This window comes from Egretta garzetta, unplaced genomic scaffold (assembly GCF_000687185.1).
Source record: "Egretta garzetta isolate BGI_Z169 unplaced genomic scaffold, ASM68718v1 scaffold329, whole genome shotgun sequence".
NCBI classification, from domain to species: Eukaryota; Metazoa; Chordata; class Aves; order Pelecaniformes; family Ardeidae; genus Egretta; species Egretta garzetta.
In genome coordinates, this window is record NW_009269999.1 from 6,307,560 (window position 1) to 6,322,798 (window position 15,239).

Genomic DNA, 15,239 nt, shown 5'->3' on the forward strand with positions numbered 1-15,239 from the left:
GGGGGTGCCTTCGCGCGGGTGCGTGCGGGGCCGGTCCCGGGACTCCTGGTTTTGTTCACGTCTGGCTGCCCTTCTTCCCTCATCCCCTCCCGGGGGAAGAGGCAGCGGTCCCGTCTTGGTTTGCTTTCTGTGCATCCCATGACTGTGGTGTTCTTCTCTTCCTTTTCTAGTGTACTCTGCCTCCAACCTCCTAGTGCTGTTAAATGATTGGATTCTCCGAAAGGAGCTGCAGCCGAGCCTGCCCGTGGTAAGGCTGGAGTGCGTGGGAGGTAGATTTGGGGTACATGCTTTCTTCCTTGCAGAAGCTTTCAGGGAGTGTCTGTAGAAGCTAACAGGCCTTTGCTGCGGCCTCTCTTTGCTTTCAGGTATGTAGAGGCCAGAGGCAACCTCTGAGTGCAGGTAAACAGCAGCCGTGCCCCGTAGCTCCTGGCTTAGAGCAGTGGCCAGAGCAGTCCCTGGACCACAGAAATCAGGCCCTGACTTGCACCAGGAGCTCTGCTGGTTTTTTGAGTGGCTCAGAACTTGAGCTAAGCAAAGGTGTTGCCAAGTAACCATCGCTGCTTCCAGAACAGTGGCTCTGGAGCACTGGAAGCTCTGATTCTGTCCCTCAGACTCTTCCTTTGCTTGTGCTGTCGAGAAAAATGAACTTAAGCACCTTGCTTCCATGTCTCTCTTGCAAGAGCCCCAGGCTGGCTCTCAGCGCTTGTTAGACCCTTTGGGGAAGGACGAGGCGGGCGTTTTTTTCCAGGCAGGCCTCTTCTGTTGCAAGCCTGCCTGCTGTGTGGGTTTGGGTGTAGGCAGCTCTCTGGCTGGAGTGTCAGGCCTGTAACAAACAGAAATGCAGAAGACCTGCTTCCCTGATTGTTGAAGGCCGAAGTGAGTTTCAGCTGCGTTGTCTTTATCGATGCTTTTCAATGGTTTAAATCCTGTGGTTGGCAGCACCAGCAAGTTCCCATGTGGGGAGAGGAGACCCAGTCTGGGGTTTCATGCCTGGGATCTAGACTGATGCTGTATTCAGCAGGCATTGGCTCAGGTCTGGCTGTGGACTCTGGGTTCCCTTCCCTCTACTCCAAGCATACTCCCTCGATACCTCTAACCAGGGAGGAGGTTTGTCGTTCATCCCAACTCTGGGACAAGGAGGAGGAGAGAGTTTTGCCATGGAGTTCAGGCACAGTGCTACGACCTAGGAGACCGTCCTGCTGTGTCAATTGGAGTAGAGGGCAATCCAGGATACAGCTGTGATGTTCTCCCTGTTTCTGGGGCAGCAGCCCTGTGTAATGCTGTAATGTCTCGGTCTGCCCCTGCCTGGAGACAGAGAAGTGGGCCTCTGTGTAGGCTCTGGCCGCAGTGGAGGTGCTGCTTTTTGTTGATGGGGCTGTGGCTTCCAAGGCCATCCGGTGCTTATTTCTGAGAGTCCCGCCAGGCTGTGCTGTGCTTCTGTCCCGCTTAACTCCCAAGCAGAACCTGCATCCTGTCCCTCTCCTCCCCTCTGTGTTTTGCAGTCGCTGCCCCAGCAGAAGCTGCTGACCTGGCTGAGCGTGCTAGAATGTGTGGAGGTCTTTGCAGAGATGGGGACAGCCAGGGTGTGGGGGGAGATGGGCCGGTGGACCATCATTGTCCTCATCCAGCTGGCGAAGTAAGTGCTGTGGGCTGAGGGGAAGGGGCAGCATGCACTCGGAAAGGGGATCTGGAGGGGACTGAGCAGTACCCCAGGAAAAAGCCCAAGCAGGGCTGAGCTGCTGGTCCCTGAGGCTGGGGGAATTCGGAGCCCCACGGTGTGCTGGATACTGTGCCACAGGAGGGGACGCTTACCCCTCTCACCTTGCTGGTTGCCCTGAGCAGACCTGAGTGTTTCCCTCTTCTGTGGAAGCCGCCTTTCCAGCGCAACAGGAACCCAGCTCTGTAGCCTGGTATTGAAGGCTTCCATGTGTTTTCTCACAGAGCCATCCTTCGTCTCCTGCTTCTGCTGTGGTACAAAGCTGGCATCCAGACATCTCCTCCCATTGTGCCACTGAACAGAGAGCAGCAGCAGCCTCTCCACACCCAAGGTGAGAGCCCACGGTGCTGTCATTGTTGGCTTGGTGCCTCGCTGGGCCACATGTCTTGTCCTGCTAGGGATTACTCATCAGAGCAGCGGCTTGGGTGGCACAGGGAACTGTGAGGCTTCAATACACAAAGCTGAGCTGTGTTGAACTTTCCACCCTCTGCAGAGTACGAGGTAGCTTAGTGGCAGGGTTATCCTGCAGCCTGGAAGGAGAGGGTGGAGGAGTCTAAGCCTGGAACCACTGGCCGAACTGTGAGTCGAGCTGTGTGTCCCCTGGTCTGACTGTGCTGAAAGAGATCCTAGGCCTGGGCGATGTCAGGAAGATTTACCTTTTCGCCTTCTGACAGCTCTGCGCAGTGTTAGCCCCTTCAGGATGGTCCGGTTTGCACTCGATCAAACTTTCAGTCCGGTCTTCTTGATGGCACTGTGGGGAAGGGTTCTGCCAGCTCCGGGCTGAGGCGTATTCCTTTGGAGCCTGACCCCTGTGGCTGTTTTCTTCTGCAGACACGGAAGACAACTCCTCAGGGAAGGATCAGACCTATGTTGGCAGGCGTTCCAGCCGTGTTGTGCGCTCTCTCCAGAGCAGTAAGTAGCTGAACCCATTTTCTGTCCTTGTCTGAGCTGTTTCTGCTCTGTACCCTTTTATGTATGACCTGGGTGTGGGCAGTAAAGAGCAGAACCTTGTATTGAGGCATATCCTGTCAGTCACTGGGCCCTGTGGGTAGGGGGATATCAAAGCAATGGGGATTGAGGCACATGCTGCAAGGCTAGCACTTAAATTGTATTTTCCCAAGTGAGCTGTGCAGCGGAGAAAACCCTTCAGCGTGTTTATGCTTTGAGGAGCACGCACCTTATGAGTACCTCTCAGCACCTCTGAGGGTGCTGGTCGGCCACAGCAGTTGCTGTGTGAGCAGCTCTTCAAGGTTTCCCGTTTCACACCTTCACGGTGTAGAAAGCAAGTGGGGTGGTGGCATGGGGAAGCGTGGTAGGAAGGTTTTGCTTGTGTTAGTGGCCCGATCTACTTGTTTCAGCCCCATCCCTGCAGTCCCGGCACTGGGGGTCCCCCCAGCAGAGGGAGGAGTCGCAGAGCCGAAGAGTGGAGGAGATGAACCAGCCTCCCACCCCTCTGGGTCTCCAAGAAACCATCGCAGAATCCATCTACGTTACCCGTCCTCTGCTCCACCGTATCCTGCCCTGGTCGCGTGTGGGCTCACGCCCTTACCCCGGGTGCCAGCAGAGGGTGCTGCGGGCTCGGCCCTGGTGCAGGGCAGTGCCACACTGGGATTCTCTCTCCCTGCCACTGCTCTGCTTAGGCAGGGGCCTCGGGACTCCTCCTTTCTCTTACACCTTGATGGCTAGCCTCAGCCACTGGAGTTGTGGCTGCAAGTCCCCAGGCCCCTTCCCTGGGCCCCCTCAGCACTGCCTCAGAGTGTATTCTCCTGGGCCCAGCAGAGCTTTGCTGGTACCCAGGGGATTGCTTGTCTGCGTGCCTCTTGTTTAGGCATCTCTGGTTCTTTCCATTCCTTGACTCTCTGTTCCTAGTACTGAGTTTAGGAGTGTGGGGCCAGAGATCATGGAAACCCTGGCTCCTCTCGGCAGTCCTGGACATCTCTAGGTCAGTTTGTGGAAGAGTCTTTGCAGGTGCTTGAGGTTGGTGGTGGCTGAGCATCACACTTTCCCCTGCTCCCCAATCCAGGGCAGGCCTTACTGAGAAATACGCACAAGGGGCTGGGCCTGATCTTTAGCTGGGAGATTGACACATTTGGGTATCTTCTGCAACGCTTACAGTGCTCTCTGTTTTGAGCTGGTGCAGCCTGCTCTGTGTGGAGCTGAGAACAGAGGGCATTTAGAAACCCACTTTCTTTTTCCTGCTGTCTGCTGTTGCTGTGAGTTAGCTCTCTGCCCTTCTCCTTCCAGTCTGAGCTTGCTGAGCGATCTGAAAGACCTGAACAAGCGAGAGCGAGCAGAGCTGAGGCGACGAACCATCCTACTGCTGTACTACCTGCTGAGATCTCCTTTCTATGACCGATACTCAGAGTAAGGGGCCCCTGCTGGGCTTTTGCTGAAAAATTTCCCTTTTAACAGAAATAGCATCAGGGGACTGGGTGAGTAGATCTGAAGAGGTCTGGGTGCCTGTGACCAGGTTAATCTGAGCCCTTGCATAACAGCTGCCATTTCTGTTTGTGCATTGAACGTCTGGGGCAGGAGGTGTCCCACTGGACTTGTTTATACTTTCTCCCTTCCTAGGGGCAGGATCCTCCTCCTCCTGCGCTTGTTGGCTGATTACGTGCCTGGAGTTGGCTTTGTCACACGTGAGTGGTCCCCGCTGTTATATCCCTGTTTCTGTTGGGCAGAGAAAAATCAGGGGAGTTGGGCAGAATGTTTGTCAATTGGTTTCCAACCTGGGGAAGGAATTGGGAAGTCCCTAGAATGGTTAGCACCAGTGCACCCTGTACTGATGCTTGTGGTGTTTTAAACTGGAGCAGGAAAGGATGAATTGCTTCCTGGCTATTGGGGACCTGTGCTTGACCACAGTGATAAACCTCCCTGTGCCCTCCCAGGCTGCAGAGCTTGGTCTCTGCCACGTAGGCCTGTTCTCCTGGGCTCCCTTTCTGTGCCTCAGCTGGTGCACTGGAGCCCTGCTTTGCAGCGCCTGTTTTTGAACTCTTTTCCTTGATCCCCAGTCTGCAATGCAGATGCAACGAGTAAACAGGTGCCTAGAGGTTTTGACCCAGCCAGGAGCGAATTGTAAATCAAAGGGCCAAACCAGGTCTGTCTTCTAGTCCTTCACGAGAGGATCCCTTTATTATGGGCCAAATTCCACCTTCCCCTCTTCCCTGCTGATGTGAAGCCTTTTGTGGAGTGGTTCATGGTGGTGATGTGGCATTAGATCAGCCTGGCATCATGGGATTGTCCTTTGGGGAGTTCACAAAGCTGGCTAGCTCAGGAGCCGCTTCCTCCAGCTAGTGATTTTGGAGAGGCTTTGGAGCCTGCATTAAGCCATGTGCTACATAAGCATTTTCTCCCTGCAGCAGTTGCTTCTGTGTCTGCACCTGCTCGTTATTGCTGAGTTGCCTTCCCTCTTTCCTGCACCACAGCAGTGTCCTCCTGACTCACTGTGTGTGTGTGTTTTCCCCTTGCATGTGGCAGAGCCCCCTTCCCACTGGAGCTTGGATGTGTCAGCTCTGAGGGAGTGGTGTCCCACACCATGGCCGTGCTGGCTGTGTTTCACACCCTGCTTGGTCCTGCTCTAATCACTGGCACCACATCCCAAAGTTATCTCCCATCTTCACAAAAGTAACTGATCTGTTCCTGGGTTCATCTGAGTTGTATAACTGGAAATTTGGGATTGTTTGGTATCATAACAAGATGGGGGAGGACATATCCTGTATACACACAGCTTCAAATTCTTGCCTTTCTATGTGCATGATGCCTCTGTTCTCTTGTTTCAGGGCCACTGATGGATTATTTGCCTGCTTGGCAGAAAATCTATTTCTATAACTGGGGCTGATGAGAAGATGATGCTTATTCTCTGCTAAGACCACGGCTGTTTCTAAGGAGGGCAAGCAGGCTGGGGGAGGGATGTTGATAATGTCTAATTTTTCAGTTAAACCATCAGTGAGAAGCTCCTGTTCTGCAGGGTGGGGAGGGGGGGTGTATGTAATTTTTTTAACAGATCTGGCTGTGAATGATGGACACTACACACGTGGAGAGACCCTGGCCACCTCTTTCTCTGGACTGTTCTGTGGCTGCAGCGATGGTGATGGGACAACCTCCTTTTTTTTAAGTACTCGATTTTTCTCCTTTTGTATGGCTGCACTATAATAAAGCCAGGCAGCGTAGTGTTTTTTGGAGAGCATTGTCTCCCACCTCATGGCGCTGAGGCTGACCCGCAGCCTGCTTGTGTTGGCCATGCCTGGCTGATCTGCTTGGAGCAGGCTTGTCTGTCAAATAAACTGACTGAACGGAAAGAACTGAGCTGAAGGACCTCTCTTCCCCTGTTTTCATGGGTTCCCCTTGTATCTGGCTGCCAGTAGGTTTCTCTGTCAGAAAGAGCAGCTTTTGCAGTTGTCTGCCTGGGGGTATGCTCTCAGAAGCCTTTTGCTCTGGCCTGTGTCAGGCAGGGCCCCACACCTTGCTCAGTTTTGACTGTAGCCCCTGTAACTCCAGATGCCTCGTTCAGTCCCCAGTTTCCTGGGGGTTCCCCTGGGGGTTACGGAGAGTGGCAGTTTGCAGGCTGCTTTCCTAGCACCTAATGTGTGCTAAAAGGGTTTGCAGAATGGCTGCCAGCCAGCACTTGCGGGCTTGGCCAAGGGCAGAGATTGAGGAGAAAGGAAAAGATTAATTCAGCAAATACTGCTGTGCCATGCTTAAGGGGCCAGAAGAGGCCTGGGAAGCCACGGCCATCTTTTTGTATCTATCTGCTCTGCTAACTGGTGGATGGTTGAGGCATCCAGCTGCTCGGTGACAAAGCTGCCCAGGACAAAGGGGTGGCCAGCTGGTGGCACTGGATTGCCCCACAGGCAGCTGCCAGCCCTGTGCAGAGCTTGGGAGCTGGAAACTGCTGGGTGCGTTGGCCTCAAGGGGGTGACAGGAGCATTTCTACCTAAATTGTTCTTGAGGGATTCTGGGGCTGCAGGGGTCACAGCCTTCTTGCCTCAGCACCTGAACTAGGGAATGTACCCTACACACACACATCCCTGATAGCCCCCTGCAACTGGGGACCACAGTGCTTTGGCAGTGTGGGGGGTCTGTGTTGCCACCCCAGCTGGCAGCAGTGCCCTGTGATGCAGCAGCAGCCATGTGGGAAAGCCGTGAGCAAGGGACTGTGCTCCCTTCATCTGGGCTTTTAGCAGCAGAAGATGCTAAGACCGCAAAGCCTGGAAAGTGTTGGGAGGATTTGCTCCTGGGGAGAGGAAGGTGCTGACATGAAGGGGTTGGCTCTTGGAGGGGGTGAGAGGGAGGCAAAGCGTGGTGGTGAGGGACAGGAAAGCAGCCCTGGAGCTGCGGCTGCCTGGCGGGATGTGCACCCATGCAGGGAGGGCTGCGAGCAGCTGGCATCACCCAGGCAGGACCAGGCAGCCCAGGACCAGAAGCTCAGGCAGGGGGAGGGGGTAGGCAGCCAGGCAGGGGTGGGGGGCCTGCCTCCTGCCCAACCCCACCCGTGTCCCAGGGCTGCCCCGGGTGGTTCCTCTGTGACCTCATCGTGGAGCTGGTGCCAGGGCATGCCATGGGGGGCTGGCTCCTGCTGCTCACCCTGCTGCTGGGGGCTGCCCTCCCGCGGCCCCTGCGCCAGAGGTGATGGACCTTCCTCGCCCTCCTCTTCCTCCCTGCCCCGGTACCTGCAGTGGTACCCCGGTGCTCCCAGCCCAGGTGTGGGCTGGCACTTGTGGCACCAAGCCCTTGAGAGCTGGCTTGGCTGGGTGAAGACAAGTTGGGTCATGGGAGCGCTCGTGCCAGCGTGGGTGAGCGCTGTAGGGTCTCTGTTCACGCCTGACCCTGGTTATCCTCCGCAGGGTCAGCTACTCGGTCCCTGAGGATTTCTCTGCTCTCCTGGAGCTTCCACAGCAGCACTTTGGCCTGGTGGATGGTACAGTGCTCTCCTCACTCCTCCATTTCCATGCACTCACCCCTCCAGGCGGGTGGTTGTCCCAAGCCCTGTGAGCTGAGCCCAGCCCCTCCGCTCTACCCACAGATTACGGCATCAAACCCAAGCAGCCTCGCTTCAGGAGCCGGGTGGCCCAGGAGCGGCGGGCAGGGCTGCGCAGAGCTGGCAAAAGCAAGCGCGACGAGCTTGACTTGCTGGAGTACTACTACAATGCCCGGCTGTGAGCCAGCGTGCCCCTCTGCCCACCACTGCTGCAGGACAGGGTAGGGGTGGCATGTAGGAATTGGGGGTGTGTGTGTATAAGGGTAAGCCCTGCTTTGGGTGGGGACCAGGGGAGATGACCTCCAGAGGTGTCTTCTGAGCATCATACAACAATCTCTGGCCTCCAGGGATTGCGGCCAGGGTTCTCAGACCAAACCTGAGAAGCTCCAGCTCCTCTCAGGGTCCCAAGGGAAGGAATGAGCCAGGGCCCAAACTCACTGTGGTGGGACACAAACAGCACGGCAACCCTGCTCCATGAACCATCATATTTAATAGTTGTTGCCATCACAGCAGATCCAGCTGAAGCACAGAGATCGCTGGCTGCAGGGATGGGAGAGCTCTTCTACCTCCCTGGTGCTTTGCATGGCTCCCTGTAGGCTTTAGCCCTTCCCCGCCTTGCTTCTGGCAGGGACCCAGCTCTGTGCAGGGGCTGAGCCCCACCAGCCTGGGGTGGCCCAGCCCTGCCGCTGCCTCTGCCCCTTGCAGCTGGGGGAAAAGAGGAAAAAGGGGCAAAGAAAATCTCCCCTCCCCAGGGTGCAGTTACCTGCCCAGCAGCCTTGTCCCTAGGGCCTGGCAGGGAGGCAATGCCCACCTAGGGCAAGCCCATCTCCCCGGCATGAGCCAGCATGTGGGTCTTGTTTGCTGTAGCTGCTGTGTCTTCATACTGCAAGAGTCCGACTCTGCCACTGCGTTAAAAATCACCCCAGAGGGATGTGACGGGAAGCTGGGCCACGGTCACAAGGAGGAGAGGCTGTCACCCCAGCCTGCTGCAGGAAAGGGCCCGAGCACGCTGCTGCCCACCCCTCTGCTGCTCACAGGCAGCGAGGGAGCCCTGCCCCGGGCCTGCTCCTCTTCCAGGCTCAAAGCAGCTCTTGTCCATGCACGACACGGGGAAGGGGCGAGATTGCAGCCCTGGCTGTGCAGGAGGTGCCTGTGCCAGCCCCTACTCCAGGTAGATGTCCTCCGTGGGGCACGTATACTCCACATACTCCTTGTAGAATTGCTGAAAAGCCCTCCTGCAACACAGCACCGGGCGAAGCTGAGCAGCGTCCTCCCTGCGAGGCATTTAGAGAGCCCTGCTTCCCTTCTCACCCTCGCTCCCTACCCTGCAGCCAGTTTGACCCCTCCAGCCCCTGACCCCTCCTGCATTAGCACCCAGAGCTGCCATCAGAGCCACAGGGTCTCCATCCTTGCTCTGATCCCCTGCACAGTGCACGACTTTCAGCCATCTGCCTGCAAAGCCTTGCACTGGGACTTGTTCCAGTGCTGTCAGGAATATGCTGCCCTGGGGCCCTGTCAGCCCTGGCTCTCGCCCCAAGCCTCTTGCTTGAGAGAAGAGGTGCCAGCCTCGGGCCAGGTCCAAGCCCCACACATATGGGGAGATGGCAGGATTCAGCCTGGCTACCCCGTTCCTCCTGCCCTTCAGGAGCGAGCGCCTCCCTCCCTGCCCAGCCAGGACTCACCCTACAGACTCCGCCAGTGGCTTTGTGGACTCCTCCGAGACGAAGACATGACAGGCAAATCTGTGGTCAGCAGGGTGCTTGGTGATGAACCCAAAATATCTGAGGGCAGAGAAAGAGGGTGTGACTGGACCAGCAGACAAGCAGGCACAGGTACCCCAACATCCCTGAGGTGCACCCACCCTTGAGAGCATAGGGGTTTGGGACCTGCACACCCCACCCCACCAAACCCTAGAGGCCACCAGCTGCCACAGCCCATACCCAGAGTGGGGATGTAATTCCCATGCAAAAGCAGCTTTTGCATGGAGCTGCAGCACCGGGCTCCCAAGGGAAGGGGAGCCCTCAGGACCGCGGGGGCTGGGAAGCCTCTCCTTCCCTTCCCAGACCCAGTCATGCTGCCCCCAGGGAGCAGGAAGGCAGCAAAGTCTCCCTGCCGAGCTGCTGGCCTTGAGAGCTGCCCCACACCTCCTTACTACTCACTTGTTGTTCTTTGGATGGTACCCACAAAAGGAAATGTTCTTCAGCTGGAAAAAATGGCTACACTTGTTTACCTGGAAGAGGGGAAGAGAAGAAGAACTGTCAAAGCTTTCCTCCCCACCACCCTGCAGGGCAACTGGTCTCTGGCCCCTGGAAATATGTGCTTGGACTGAGCAGTGAAATGAATTGGAGCCTGATCCTGGGCTGCTACCAGGAGCACTTTCGGGATGGCCCCAAGCGCCTGCATGCAGGGTGCTCTTCCAGGCAGCCCTGCTGGCTCCCACCTCCAGCAGCTCCTGCAGGGTCTCCCTGGAGGCCCTAGGTTAGGCTGTACTCAGGCTGGGGTCAGCGCTGCTGTTTGCCCAGTGCACACAGCCCTTCTCCCTTGCTAAAAAGGCTCTCGGGAATACCAGCAGGCAGAAGGTGAATGGATAACTTAGAACGAAATCAGTCATTTCAGCCTGGGTGTTCTGGTGTCCCAGCCAGAAATGAGAACTTATTTATACAAGTTCAAAGAGCAACCAAGCTGATGGCATCCTCTAGATACAAGCAGGACTTGCAGAAACCCCAGCCCAGTTCGCCACCACAGCATCCGCAGCCATGAACTACTCTGACCCCCCAGCTGTAGGGGAGGTTTCCCAAAGGCTTGCTGCAAAGCCCTTGCTTGCCTCTGCCTGGCATCTCACCATACTTTGCTAGGCTACTTATGGAGAACGCTAATCAGCAGCCTGTCACAGCCAGCTAAAGAGATTACAGGGCAGATCTGGAGGACACCACTCAAAATAGTAGCAGAAAGGTTTAGGAGCAGCTGACAGATTACCAGCATGGCTCAGCTCACAGCATCCCAGCGTGGCGATGCGCTTGGCAGCTGTGAGGACATCAGCCAGTGGCACAGCCCAAAGCTGGGAGCCTGTAGGGCATGAGGGACCCTGAGGTGGGCCTACAACCCCCCTGATGGTGTTTCTCACACCCTTAGATGGGTGGAGATCCTCCATTTTTGTATGCAAACATGACCTGTAGCAGAGGGGGCACGAGCCAGCAGCTGGGGAAGGGACGAGACGAGCAGGGAGTAGGGCACTACCTTGCTGTGCTCCTTGGAGTCATCGGCTTTCACGGCAATCTTGACCCCACGCACGCTGATCTCCAGGACGCAGCTGGAGGGTGGGTTAAAGTGCACAGTGAGGCGGCGCGTGGTGGCAATCTGGGGGGGGAAAGAGACAGAGAGACAAAGCCCTGGCGCTTGTGAGCAGTGATCACAGCTCACCCTTTCCCTTCCCTTCCTTTCCCCAGCGAGGCTCTGCCCCGCTGCCAGGAGGAGCAGGTGCTCCTGCTCCCAGGGGTGGGACGGGACACTACCTTCTGCATGGCCGCGCACAGCACATCGTTGCCCTTGTGATAGGGAACTTGTACCGAGCCGAGGAACTTCACCCGAAACTGGTCCACCCAGTCGCTGCTCTTGGCCAGAGCTGGAAGAGAGAGCACCCAGCAGAGATCGCCTCCGGTGACCAGAAATGTGGGCTGAGATCTACCTCCCCGCTCCATATTCCCACCCCTGTGTGTTTTGCTGCCTGGGGAAGGCTTCCCGCAGCACCAGGTACCAGCTCCCGCCATCGGGTCAGAAGCTGCCCATCGCTCCCTGCCAGGTGCCAGCTTGGTCCTCCCTCCGTCCCCCCGGCTCGGCACCAGGCTCTGCTCAGTGGACATGAGATGGGGGACATCAGCAGGCTGCATGCAGAGGCTTGGTACCTGTTACATGGTCTGGATCCTTGGTGACTTCGATAGCATAGTAGGCAGGAAAAATGCCCCGGTCACCCGTTCGCATGTTGTAGGCTTCGTACCAATAATCTTCTGCCTGCACCTCCACCAGCAGAGGATCGTCCACCTCCAGCTCCAGCTCATCCGCATGGCGAGGCACAAACCTGGGCAGGGAGGCACTAGCACCTGGCCAGCCAGCAGTGCTGGTGGCCTTCTCACCGGCACACTGCTGGTGCAGAGGGCAACACAAAACCCACCACCGGCCCAGGCAGGCAGCAACCTGGCGGGTGTAATTGGCCATAGGGACCTGAGATGCTAAATAAAGCATCTGAGCAGGTTTCAGCTCAAAAGGCAGCACCACCTTGGCACCTAAGGCAAGGGTATCCCTACGGCACCACCCGTGCTGCTCCCCACAGGTCCTGGCTGCCCTCAGAGGTCTTGCCCCTGCAGCAGCCTGGGCAGATGTTGGTCCTGGGCAGGACACAAGCTATGGGCAGTAGTTTGGTCCTCAGGGCTTCCCAAAAGCTGGAAACGCTGGGGTTTGGGCTGGCCCCACCATGGTGGGAGGGCAGCACCGGCTTTGCCCCATGAGAGGCTGGGGACACCACTCGCACCTGCAAGCTCACCTAAAGACAGCACGGTGAGTCTGCTCCTGCTCCTCCCCGTTGATCATGCAGGAGAACAACCCGAAGGATTCGGCACCTGGGGATGAAAGCAGAGGGGGACATCTCAACGTTGAAGGGTCAGCACCAAAACCAAGGCATGGACTTCAAGCCGAACAGGCCACTGATGTGCCTAGGCTATGGCTGGGCCGAGACAAAGGCGTGTGGTGCTGCACGAGAGAAAGGCAGGGCTGGAGCTGCTGCACCGGTGCCCAGTGGTCCCCACAGGGACCATGACCCCCCCTGTGCCACCCCACATAGCTGTGACAGCCGGTGTCACCAGCACCGTGGGACCGCCATGCCACAGGAAGCCCTGCCTGCTGGGGCATGCCACCAGCCCCAGTGCTCCTCCAAGCTCAGGGAGGAGGGGGATGCTCCAGGAGGGATGCTGTCCCACTGTGAGACCACCCAGCCTTCCCCTCAGCAAGGCCATAGCTTGGGCTAGCCAAAAAACACAGCCTGAAACACCTCTTGCCACCCCACCTGCAGGTCGTAAGGCTTTTCCAAGCCCCCCCCCCGCACCTCCCCAGGGACAAAGGCACAGGCTGCAGCAAGCAGAGCTGGTTCTGGTGCCTGCTGGTGGCTCTCCACCTTGCTGCAGGGCCCTGAGTGTGCCTTCAGCCTCGTACCAGGGACAGGCAGGGCTACCCGGGGAGGCTGCCACCAGCCCACCTCCCCCTCGGCACCCAGCACTCACTGGAGGAGCGCGCTCGGCCACTCATGAAGACGTTGAGGAACTTCTTGGAGAAGTGGATATCTGCCTCGGGGGTGGAGTCCTCGGAGAGACAGACGGAGTCACGCTTCAGCGCATCCTCCTCATACTCCTCACCGATGGCTGACTCGTAGGGCGAGGAGACGCAGTTGTCGTAGACAGTGGCCGAGTCGCTCTCGTCACTGTAGCCCGAGTAGCACTGCTTGAGGCTGACCAGCTCCAGCTGCACATTCTCATCCACCACCAGGGTGTACTTGACCGAGTCGTAGGAGAGGGCGCTGGTGTCCGAACTCACAGAGGCTCTCTGGAGGTTGTGCCCTGGCCGGGAGCCACTGCTCCCACCACCACAGGAGGCCCTGGGGAGGTTTGTCTTGTCAGGGGAGGACATGTAGTCCAGCACCTCGTCCTCCTCGCTGATGGAAGGGTTGGTTTTCCCCGCCAGGGCCGAATACCCGGAGGTGTCAATGTCAGAGCTGATGGACATGCGGTTCTCACTAGACTGAGACAGGAACGGCTTGTCAGTCTCCAGGGGGTCTGAGTTCTTCTGCACGGGCGTCAGGTAGATCTCCTCTGTGGCCTCCAGCCTCACATCTGTCTGGTAGCGGATGCGGTCCCGGTGGGCCTCGGGGCCCCTCGTCGTCACCACCACCACGCTGGCGCCATGCGGTGGGGGTCGGCTGGTGGCCTGGTGCTTCTCGGGTGGCCGGGATGAGGCGACACAGGTGGGTGCCATCTGGGTGGCCGCTGTGCGCCGGCACGGGCTCTCCGTGGATGTGCCCCGGTCTTTGGTGGAGGTTGTGCTGTTTTGGTGATTGACCTCATCACTCAGGCAAACGTGGTCGTGGGGAGGGGTCTGCTCACCTGGAGAGGGAGGAGAGCAGCATTGACAGCCCCGCAGAGGGTGATCCTCCCTGCCAGGGGAGGTGGCCAGGGATGCCACCCAGACTCAAGGTAGACACGCACCCTGCATCCATGTGGGATGTTTTCCCCAACCTCCTGCTCTGGCACCACTTGCCCCAGGCTCCTGAGAGCCACCAAAGGGTGCAAGGAGTTGCCCCTGGCCAACAGCCTGAGAACTCACCCGTTTTCAGAGGGGACGACGACCGGGACACCCGCTCCTGCCAACTGTGCTTTTTCCCCAGAGAGTTGTTGTTCAGAGTGTCCTGAGGAGAGGAACAAAGCCGCCTTGTAGCCCAAACAGTAAACAGCGCATGGCGCAGGGGCGGCAGCGCCCATCCCTCCCCAGGTCCACAGCACCCTGCTCGGCTCCCCCCTACCTGGGCACGCTGGGGCATGCGGTGCTCAGGGGGACCCCCCCGCCAGCCCCACACCTTGCCATGCCGCTGCTGCGAGAGCTGGTGTGGTGGCCAAAGCAGGGCGGGCAGGGAGCCAGCCGGCAGGCAGACAGCCTGGCCGGGATGGATGTACTCGTCCACCCCGGGGAGACTAGACTTGGATGCAGGAGCCCAAGGCTGGACGGTCCCAAGCCATAAATTCGAGACCTGAGCCTGCCTGGAGCCCGCCTGGGCTGGGCAGCCATGCTTTGCTCGCACCCTTCGGGCCCTGCCTACCTTCAAACCACCCAATGTGATTAAATGGGGGAAGTCCCAAGGGCCAGGGGTTGTGCTGCTGCCCAGCTGGGAGCCAGCTACTGGATAGACTGGCACCTGCTACTGGAGTCATCCATACTGGGTGTGTATAGGGGCATACATAAGCACACACACATATATGTATAGATATATATCTATACATGCACACACACACACATACATAGTCCACTGGCAGACATCAATCCTGATCAGCTGGAGAGGTGAGGCAGGATCGGGCTGCCCATGCTGGGGTGAGCTTCTCTGGGTGCTGTGCCCTGCCCGCCGTGCCCCGAGCGGCCGGCCATGCGTGTGCACACACGTGTGAGCACAGGGGGACGTGCGCCCAGCCTCACTGCGAGACCGGGGGCAGGCAACCACAGCGGTCTGGTGTCTGCAGGGCTGGGGGAGGAACCCTCCCCGGTCCTGGAGGCCACTGGTCCCCCTCTACCAAGGGCCTTCCTGCAGATGGGGGACAAGTCCTCCCTGCCCATCTCCGCAAGGGTGTTTCTCCCCCAGCGGCAGCAGTGGCATTTTCCACACCGTTAGTTTTTGCTCAAGTACTAAGCCCCGCTGGGACTCCCCGGATTTTCTCACAGCCTTATCGCCAGCCTGCAGCTACTACCAGCAAGCGCAGGAGCTGCCCTGTACTTACTTTGCTTCCCCACCAACAC

The 15,239-nt window shown here is 58.0% G+C and overlaps 3 protein-coding genes across 3 annotated transcripts in view; 2 read left to right on the plus strand and 1 right to left on the minus strand.

Annotated features, from left to right (window-relative positions):
* The window catches only part of PEX16 (peroxisomal biogenesis factor 16), a 24,529-nt gene extending 18,848 nt beyond the window's left edge, over window positions 1–5,681 (plus strand). Inside the window, exons 2-10 of the mRNA XM_035902952.1 lie at window positions 164–247; window positions 1,503–1,636; window positions 1,942–2,048; window positions 2,549–2,629; window positions 3,076–3,228; window positions 3,587–3,659; window positions 3,962–4,081; window positions 4,292–4,356; window positions 5,497–5,681. Of these exons, the coding sequence (XP_035758845.1) occupies window positions 164–247; window positions 1,503–1,636; window positions 1,942–2,048; window positions 2,549–2,629; window positions 3,076–3,228; window positions 3,587–3,659; window positions 3,962–4,081; window positions 4,292–4,356; window positions 5,497–5,555 (876 nt within the window). The 3' untranslated portion in view covers window positions 5,556–5,681. The remainder of the gene's footprint in view (window positions 1–163; window positions 248–1,502; window positions 1,637–1,941; window positions 2,049–2,548; window positions 2,630–3,075; window positions 3,229–3,586; window positions 3,660–3,961; window positions 4,082–4,291; window positions 4,357–5,496) is intronic.
* Window positions 5,682–6,169: 488 nt separating this feature from the next.
* CUNH11orf94 (chromosome unknown C11orf94 homolog) lies at window positions 6,170–8,347 on the plus strand. The gene is made up of 3 exons (XM_035902914.1): window positions 6,170–7,342; window positions 7,561–7,634; window positions 7,740–8,347. Exons 1-3 carry the CDS (start codon window positions 7,077–7,079, stop codon window positions 7,874–7,876), a joined length of 477 nt encoding a protein of 158 aa, XP_035758807.1. The 5' UTR covers window positions 6,170–7,076; the 3' UTR covers window positions 7,877–8,347.
* A 509-nt stretch (window positions 8,348–8,856) lies between these two features.
* The window catches only part of MAPK8IP1 (mitogen-activated protein kinase 8 interacting protein 1), an 18,130-nt gene continuing 11,747 nt past the window's right edge, over window positions 8,857–15,239 (minus strand). Inside the window, exons 3-11 of the mRNA XM_009647631.2 lie at window positions 14,061–14,142; window positions 12,965–13,840; window positions 12,232–12,307; window positions 11,597–11,769; window positions 11,207–11,316; window positions 10,932–11,051; window positions 9,854–9,924; window positions 9,377–9,475; window positions 8,857–8,929 (exon numbers count right to left, since the gene is read on the minus strand). Coding sequence (XP_009645926.1) covers window positions 8,857–8,929; window positions 9,377–9,475; window positions 9,854–9,924; window positions 10,932–11,051; window positions 11,207–11,316; window positions 11,597–11,769; window positions 12,232–12,307; window positions 12,965–13,840; window positions 14,061–14,142 — 1,680 coding nt within the window. The remainder of the gene's footprint in view (window positions 8,930–9,376; window positions 9,476–9,853; window positions 9,925–10,931; window positions 11,052–11,206; window positions 11,317–11,596; window positions 11,770–12,231; window positions 12,308–12,964; window positions 13,841–14,060; window positions 14,143–15,239) is intronic.